Raw genomic sequence first — 9,142 nt, forward strand, 5'->3', positions numbered from 1 at the left:
GGTATGTTTAGAGAGGGAGGGAGGGAGGAAAGGAGGGAGGGAGGGAAGGAGGGAGAGAGAGAGAGAAAGAGAGAGAGAGAGAGAGAGAGAGAGAGAGAGATATTGATTTATTGTTCCACTTATTTATACATTCTTTGGTTGCATGCTTGGTTCTGGTATGTGCCCTGACCAGAGATGGAACCTACAACCTTGGCCTATCAGACGATGCTCTAACCACTGAGCTACCTGGCCAGGCAGGGCTCGATTATTTTTTTAAAATAAAGTGTATATTAATTTAGGATTTTTCTGTATATTAGTAGAATTTTGCTGTTAGAGCTAGTCTTCCCAAATTGATATGCTGAGAATTGTCATTCTTGAAGCTTTCTCTAGCACAGTGATGGCGAACATATGACACGCGTGTCAGAGGTGACACGCAAACTCATTTTTTTAGTTGATTTTTCTTTGTTAAATGGCATTTAAATATATAAAATAAATATCAAAAATATAAGTCTTTGTTTTACTATGGTTGCAGATATCAAAAAATTTCTATATGTGATACGGCACCAGAGTTAGGGTTTTTCAAAATACTGACACGCCGAGCTCAAAAGGTTCACCATCACTGCTCTAGCATGACCAGCAGTCCCAGATTTCAGGTGTTCATTTCATATAAACACATTTTTATATGACTTTTCTATTACAAAGCCCAATTAGTCAAATGACAGCTTCTTTTCTCTGCTACTTTTAAAAAATTGCTACTCTATTCAGATGGCTTAGTTTTTCTTCTACAAGCGCCAGTAGTTTTTCCAAAAGGTGCCAGAATTCCAAATGAAGTGCCACTTCTGAGACACATAGTCTTCAATGTTTCATTATTTTGCCATTGTTAAAAAATTATTATGCTAAACATCTGGCCTAGTCTTTTTGTTTCTGCTCATTTTGATATGTTAAGTAGAATTGGTTCTTTTTTTCTTTTGATTTGAAATGTTCTTTTTCACTTAGTGTTTTCTACTGGCATATTATAACTGGAGAAAAGATTACCTACTACTCTATCAGCAGAGGACCTAAATATGTCGGAAAGCAAAGTTGAAGAGAGAGCAAACACCCTATTTGTGTTTTCTATTAACAAAACTATCTTCCTCTTGTATCAATTTCATAATGAGGTTGGACCACCTTGCCTGGCATTCAAGGCCTTGCATGATTAACCCCATCTACCTCTTCAAATGCTATTTCACCATTTTCCTTCCCATCCTTTGTTCCACAGTCAGCATTACTTTACCACTATTGCACTGGTCCCACAGAAGTATTTCCAGTTCTTACACCTTGCATGAAGTCAGTCTTATCAGGTTTAAGCAGCTATTCACTTTCTTGTTCAGCCACTTATTACTATACTAGAGGCCTGGTCCAGGAAATTTGTGCACGGGGTGGGGGTGGGGGAGGGGGTTGGTCCACTTATTACTGTATATCCTTTCCCTGCATGGGAAATAACACTTTTTACTCATTGTAAATACTAACTTATTCAACTTGACAGAATGCATCTAAATATAATAAATTCGTACAAACTTATTTCTACCCATAGAGAATTGCCTTATGGGGTTCACAGTTAGTGTATTCCCGTCATGTGACCCTTCACTGCAGCAGGCTCCATACAAATTATATTGCTGGCCAGGGAACCTTTTTTGGAGTTGATGCTAGAGTCCAGGTTTTAATGACCAAGTTATGTTAATAACCTTACATTACTCTAATAAAGCGGGGAAGCTGTTCTGGGAAGTGGCTCAGCTGTAAGAAAGCATGCAGTCCTGAAACCATGGTCAGAATTTGTACTTGGGTCAATATTTTGTAAACTTAAAGTGCAAGAAGATGAGTGGTCAAAGATTACACTAGGGAGGTAGGTAAGGACCAGGTAGAGAAGGCGAAGAATAGCAATAACAGGAAATATGGATGGGAGTGGGAGAGTGGGCCACTCCCCTTCTTATGATTAGTGTCTGCTTCTCCTGGGGTTCATAGAGAATCTGCCCCAAACAGCTTAATTCTAGCTCAGCCCACTACCAGAGTGCCTTATAATGCATTTATGGTTGTAAATGCCCCTCCCCACAACACCATTGTCAGCAATTTTGCCATTTCACATGGAAAGCAACTCAAGACAAGAGGTGATGGTTATGTGGCCTCTAAGAATGATTTTGTTTTAACATGGATCTTTTAAGTGGAAACATTTTCTGAATAGTTAACTTACTAAATGCATAAGGCTATATGTCCCAGAGGTACGGGGTATTCATTGTTGATGAGATTCCTGTTATTTGTCCCTTATTCAAAATAATGGAAGTAAGCAGTTTTAATTCTAGAGAATATGATCTGGGGGTTAGCTTTCAGTTTCCTTAACAGAAACGGTAATTCTTAGACCCAAAACATTAATGGGACTTTTGAGTTTATGAAAAATGATGCAAAACACTTGAGAAACGTTAAGAGTTTCCAACAGTGATGAGTAAATATTTGAAATTAGATTCTGCGTTCATGGAAGGAATATGACCTGGCAGTAATTATTATAAATTATGGGAAAAAGATGTTGGACATCACATCGGAGTGCAAATCTCTATTTGGTATTATTAATGAGCCAGAAGAAACACAAGAGGAGGTAACTGTTTTTTGTTCCTTATATTTAGTTGAGTCTTTTAAGAGATTGTGTGTTATTAGTAAACATGTTAAAAACAGTTTTTAATTTGTTATATTTACATAAAAGAAAAGTTATATATAGTGAAGAACTTATTTTCCCTCCTTTTTCTTTTGGGATTAAAAAATGAATTCCTGCTAGAATACTGGAAAGCTCCCTATCACCTGTACTGATCATCAATTAGGGCTGATAGTGAGCTTTCTGCACCCAATTGGATATTGGACTAAAAAACCTGTAAAGTCTCCCAAATTGAAGATTTTATTATCCTGGGTGCCTCACTGAATGTAGTAAGAACATGTCAGAGCTTTTTACAGTATTCAAAGTAGGTTTCCCAAACTCATTGTCACACTTAAATTGTCTTCTTTAAAAGACCGCTAATGTTTGAGACAACTTTTTAGTATCTGTCTCCCAAGCTTGGTGCTTACTAGAGCCTGCTTGATTGTCTTTCCTAGAAACTACATGGTTAAATGTTTTGGTTAATCAAATTTGAACTGTCACTTAGTTGATCAGGTTTCTGAGGTGCACTAGGAATTACGTGAAGCCCCTTCAGTGACTGGGGTGGCTGTATCAGAGTAGTTGCATTTCTATCTCTATTATATGTTGAGTTTCCACAGAAGCATTGGTTTGCCACAAAAATCTTCAACTATCAGCACAGTTTAACTGGATAAACTTTTTAGTAATAATCCTTTTTTCAAGGGGGTTGCTCTATCTAGAGAGAGTTTAAGTTGGAGGTGATTTGAAGGGTTTTTTCCCAACAAGTGTTCACTCTCAGAGCCTGTCAGCCAGCCCCTGCATATCACCCAGGCTTTGCCTCAGGACACTGTCCCCGCACATGTCCCCATGAAGCCCCCCTTGCCTCTGGTTTAGCCATGTAGATCATAGTTTTATTTACAAGTACGAAAACATAATTTTAAGATTGCTATTTGATAATTGCTGAAACATGTTGAAGTACATTCTGAAATGTAACCAATGTTTCTAGGCTTGTGCTATGAAGTCTTCCAGGACCAAGAGGCTACAGCAGACAATATCACCTGAAAAAATAAATGAACAGCTGCTCTTGTTGGAGACACACCTTCTCAAACTGACGAAGCAATGTAGTCATTTTGTTTTCTTTCTGTATACTTGTGTTGAGCATTATATATATTTTTTTAAATAAGAATATATTTTGTTAAAAGGATTAGGAGGAGATTAGCATTTGGGTAAACCCTTTAAGGTTTACATAGTGCTTTTATATAATAAATTTAACTTTAAATTTATAATCCTAATAATCTGTTAATAAGGGATTGCTAACTACTTTTTTATAGATGTGACTCATAAAGATTAAGTGATTTATTTAGGATTGCATAGCTAGCTTGGATTTGAGCCCATCTCTTCTGGTTCTAAAGCAAGGTATCTAAACCTTGACACTATTGCCAATTTGGGCCAGATAATTGTTGTGGGGGACTGTCCTAGGCATTGTGGATGTTGAGCAGCACTTTGGCTTCTATCCATAGATACATAGCATACAAGACTCCCCTCCCGCTGCCCCCAGCTGTGACAACCAACTGGGAGGAAAATGTTGCCAAATATTTTGGGGAGGGAGAGTGCAAAATTGAGAAGCACTGCTCTAACAGCAAAGGGTAACTGAGAAATAAAAAGGGATAGCATGAGAGGTGTTAATGTGTGAGTGCTTTGAAACACTGTCTACTCAAGTGAAAGATTAGTTTAATTTCAAGTCATTGTGCTCTATAGTAACACTAGAGGCCCAGTGCAAGAAAATTCATGCACTGGAGGGGGGGTTCCCTCAGCCTGGCTGGCCCCCTCTCACAGTCCAGGAGCCCTCAGGGGCGGGAGGTGACTTGGTGATCAGGGGAAGATAACGCCCCCATCATACCTCTGCTGCTGCCACTGCCAGCAGTGCAAGCCTTGGCTGGCCCTGGTTACCTGTGCCTCAGGACAGCCCTGAGCGGCTGGGGTGCTGAGGGAACTGGGGAACTTTGGAGGCAGGTGTGTGGCAAGGCTGGGCCCGCCACCAGACAGGCCTGGCCTTGCCGTGCTCCTGCCACCCAGGCAAGGCTGAGGGAACTGGGTGCTGCCATCTTATGGCTGTGGGCGCTGCCATCTTTGAGGGCATGGCAGTCAATTAGCATACAATGGCTGTGCTATTCATTATTCTATGCTTTACTGTCTTTAAATGATAATTTTATAAAAATGGAGTTAATATTATTGGTAGGTTTCTGAGTCTGGGCTTTGCTGATGTACGACAGCTGTTGTATAACAGAAACCTGTGCCTTGGAAACTTTTTAGCTATTTGGTAGCAGACTCATTGACTCTTGGTTGGGGGAAATGAAAAGAAAATAATTGAAATTATTGAAATTTTTAATCTCTAAGATAGGACATAGTTGATACTTTTAAGGCACATAATTTAGAAAGAATACTTGAGTTTTTTCCTATTTTTCATCTCCTCCAAAGAATTTTCCTATTTGGTTATTCATGTTAAATAGAATGTATTACTTATTATTAATATTTTTTAATCTTAGTTTCTACAGCTGAACTCTCAGGATCAGAGGACCCTATCTTTCTTTACCCTATAGTTTTAAATTGGTCGGTCAAAGGTGCTGTGAAAGAAGGTAGGTGACTTAAATGTGTACACGCTGTTCACTCAACTTAGCATTGAAGATCATTCATTCTATGGGTTTTGTTGTTGTTTATTACTTAAAGGTCTAACCCAAGCATGTCAAACTTATGGCCTTCAGGCCACGAGTTTGACATGCTTGGTCTAACCTGTTCCAGGCAGAAGATTTTGGGTCCTTTACTCATTCAGAATAATTCAGACTTTTGATTGTCAAGTAATGAAAGAGACCTAAATAGGAGCCTGATTTAAAGTTTGGGAAGACAGAACCTTGATGGTGGCTTACTTGGGTAATAGATGGGGTTATTATGAAACTTGCAAAAACTAGGGAATTGAAAAATGTGTCAGTGATCGTTAAGTTCAGCTGTGAAGAAACAGCAGCATTATTGCTTAACTCAGAGGGCAATATAATAAAAAGTAGGATAACTAGTTATTCTGCAATTTTTTTCCAACTAGACGTATAGGAGAGGAAACTTTTAAGAAATCTTAACACTGAGTTATTTGGAAAATAAATGAAATATAGACTGTAAAGGATTATTTGATTTTAGGAAACAGTAGTTCTCACCACATTTATTCTACATATTTTTTTAAAAGTGAGAAATCTAAAAAAACAGGTTAATAAATGTTTCTGTTAGAATGAAATGAGTATTAGTAATAATAACCATTCAGCACTAATAACTGAGTGTATTGGTAACTGTATATGTATGAACTTCCTTGTTTTCACAGTTATGAAATTTAAACAGAGACCTAGATTCCTGGAATTTTTTACCCAGATTATGCTAAAATGTATAAATGATGAAAAATATTCCCTTATGGTGGAGATCACAAATCCTATCACTGACTTCTTGAAAAGGTACTTGTAATATCTGTTTTATTGCTACTAACAACTTAAAAAAATGAGTAACATTGTCACATAAAGATATATAAGGTAGATGAAAACGAGTATAGGCTATAGACAATTAAAACAGCCACCTGGGAGGTAGGATTTATGTCTCTGTGTGTAAACCAACAAATAAGTAAACATAAAATTATTTATACAACCCAACTAAGGAATAAGATTAGAATATGTTTATGTTTGCAGCAGGAAGTAAATTAGGCCTTTTTGCTATTGATTCAAGATGGATAATAACATCTCTGGGCCATCAGCTCCTCATATAGCAGCGGTTCTCAACCTGTGGGTCACGACCCCTTTGGGGATCGAACGACCCTTTCAACAAGGGTCGCCTAAGATCATCGGAAAACACATATTTTTGATGGTCTTAGGAACGGAGACACCGCTTCTCTATCTGTCTCCAGCGGGTCCACCCACATGCAGATACGCCCACATAGGAGTACCCGTATTAAAGGGTCGTGGCATTAGGAAGGTTGAGGACCACTGTCATGTAGGCTTCTAGGTCCAGTGCTGGTCATTTACATGCTCTTCTAATTCCTTTACATTAGCAAGCAGAGCCACTCCTTCGGTTTTCATTCACAGATGTGAATGAGGAGTCCTTCAAATAGAAGTAGTAAAACTTAAAGCTCTTCCCCTTGTTCTCTGAGCCTGAATGGTTCTCTTTGACTCCAAATAAAATTACAGTGTTTCATGCCAGTTATGAGAGATGCTAAATGAACCCAACTTTTGTTCCAACAGCTGGGTTTTACTTTCACCGCTGTGCCCAGATCTATCTCATTTTAGTAATGGGAAGCATCAGTAACATGGAGTCCATTTAAAAAATGGCAGCAGAAGAGAAACATTATCATAAAAATACACAGGAAAATAGTCTTCCTAAAATAGGTACTTCTATTATTGGAACAAATGCTTGGAATATATTGTGCTTCATATTTTCAAGACATAAAAGAGGAAATTGCTTGTATTAAATGAAGCAGGCTCTGGTAATAAGAACATTGGTCAGAATTAGAAAGTTCCATTACATTAAGAAAAACATAGTCCAAATTAGGTGTTTAGAAACTGTAAGTAATATTCTTGATACCAAAGAAAATTAGAAGACACTATCAGTGTGCAGTGAAATTTGGAGGACTGACCAGGGAGGTCCAATCTAAGCAAAATACTGTAGATATTCTGAAAGAGGAAAACAGAGTAAGTGGCTTAGAAGCATTGACCAGTGGTATAATAAAAGACCTGAGGTTGAAAATTGAGTGGTATAAGCATGTCCCAAATGAAGGTAAAGCTTTCAGTTCTGCCCTAACCGGTAGGGCTCAGTGGATAGAGCGTCAGCCTGCAGACTGAAGGGTCCCAGGTTCGATTCCAGTCAAGGGCATGTACCTTGGTTGTGGGCACATCCCCAGTAGAGGGTGTGCAGGAGGCAGCTCATTGATGTTTCTCTCTCATGGATGTTTCTAATTCTCTATCCCGCTCCCTTCCTCTCTGTAAAAAATCAATAAAGTATATATATTTTTTAAAAAGATTTCCATTCTAAGGCTGAGCAGATGTTTCAGGACACTCTTCTCCAAGTCAGGGAGTATAGAGGAGGGGCAGATGCAACACCTCCATTTCTGCTTTGATAGTAATATCTGTCTTTTTTTGTGCTCACATGCTTAACAGTTTTAACAAAGAAATTTTCTCATACTGCAACAGACACATATGCAGCTGTATTTACTTCCAACTTTATGATATTATGGTTTCTATTTAATGTGTTAATCCATATGGATTTTTTTTTTTGGTATGGGGATTTAGATTAAACTTTAGTTTTTTACCCCCTAAAAGTTCTATCAATTGTCCTGGCAATATTTAAAGCATGTTACTTTTTGTTAGTTTTTTAAAAAAATTTGTAATTTATCTTTATTGTTGAAAGTATTACAGATGTCCTCCTTTTTATTTTTTTTTCCCATTGACGCCCTCCATCCTGGACCGGCCCCCTCCTAGGCCTTCACCACACTATTGTCTGTGTCCATGGGCTATGCATATATGCATATGAGTTCCCAGGTTCATTGCTCCCTCCCACCCTCTCCACCTCCTGCTTTCCCTCTGAAATTCATCAGCTACCTATGGTTTCTTCTAAGATTTTAATGGTTTCACGACTTACATTAACTTTTTATCAATTTTGAGTTTATTCTTGTGTAAGTTGGCGGTCTAGTTTCATTTTTTTCATGTACCTGTCCAATTTTCCCAACGCCATTTATTGAAGAGACTGTCTTGACTCCATTGTATGCTCTTGCCTGCTTTGTCATATATTACTTAAGCATAATAGCTTGGTTCGATTTCTGGGTTCTCTGTTCTGTTCCATTGGTCTATATGCCTGTTCTTGTGCCAGTAACAGGCTGTTTGAGTATAGTGCCTTTGTAATATAGCTTGATATCTGATATTGTGATTCCACTCCATCCATCACTGGTCAAGCCTTCCTAGTTCAGACAGACAAAACATTTGCCAAAATGAATACCGAACTAACTGGAGATTCTTGGAATTGCTGTAGCTGGGCTGGAGCTCCAACCAACCACAGGATCCAGGCTCATCATCATCAAAATTGAAGCAAGAGGCCAACTACCCATGGGAGCATGATGAATTTAGAACTGTAACTCCTAGAACTAGCTATCCAGAATCACCTGATCATTTCATTAGCCTTGCATCGATGTGACCCTACATGTTATTCAATTCAAGCTTTGGATCCTGTTTATCATGTTACAGCAGGGTTTTGCTGTACTTACCATAAGAAATATAAATTTTAGAAAATATAGATATTTCAGGAAAAATAGGTGATAATTATCATTAGAGGGTGAGATATTGAGAGACTTTATAGTGTTTGAGGAGTGAGCCATAGGGATCCATGAAAACAAACAAACAAACAAAAAACAAGATTAAGATTCCCTATAGGTGGGGAGAAACTAAGATGGCGGCAGAGATAAACACCGGGAAATAAACGCCGCACACAACAATTGATTAATACCTCAGAGCA

At 38.3% G+C, this 9,142-nt stretch overlaps 1 protein-coding gene across 1 annotated transcript in view; it reads left to right on the forward strand.

The window, feature by feature from the left end:
• Nucleotides 1-9,142, forward strand: part of CFAP54 (cilia and flagella associated 54) — a 236,245-nt gene that overhangs the window by 96,117 nt on the left and 130,986 nt on the right. The window contains exons 27-30 of the mRNA XM_015559991.1: nt 2,474-2,605; nt 3,621-3,735; nt 5,161-5,250; nt 5,979-6,105. Coding sequence (XP_015415477.1) covers nt 2,474-2,605; nt 3,621-3,735; nt 5,161-5,250; nt 5,979-6,105 — 464 coding nt within the window. The remainder of the gene's footprint in view (nt 1-2,473; nt 2,606-3,620; nt 3,736-5,160; nt 5,251-5,978; nt 6,106-9,142) is intronic.

Source organism: Myotis davidii, unplaced genomic scaffold (genome assembly GCF_000327345.1).
Source record: "Myotis davidii unplaced genomic scaffold, ASM32734v1 scaffold13, whole genome shotgun sequence".
NCBI lineage: Eukaryota > Metazoa > Chordata > Mammalia > Chiroptera > Vespertilionidae > Myotis > Myotis davidii.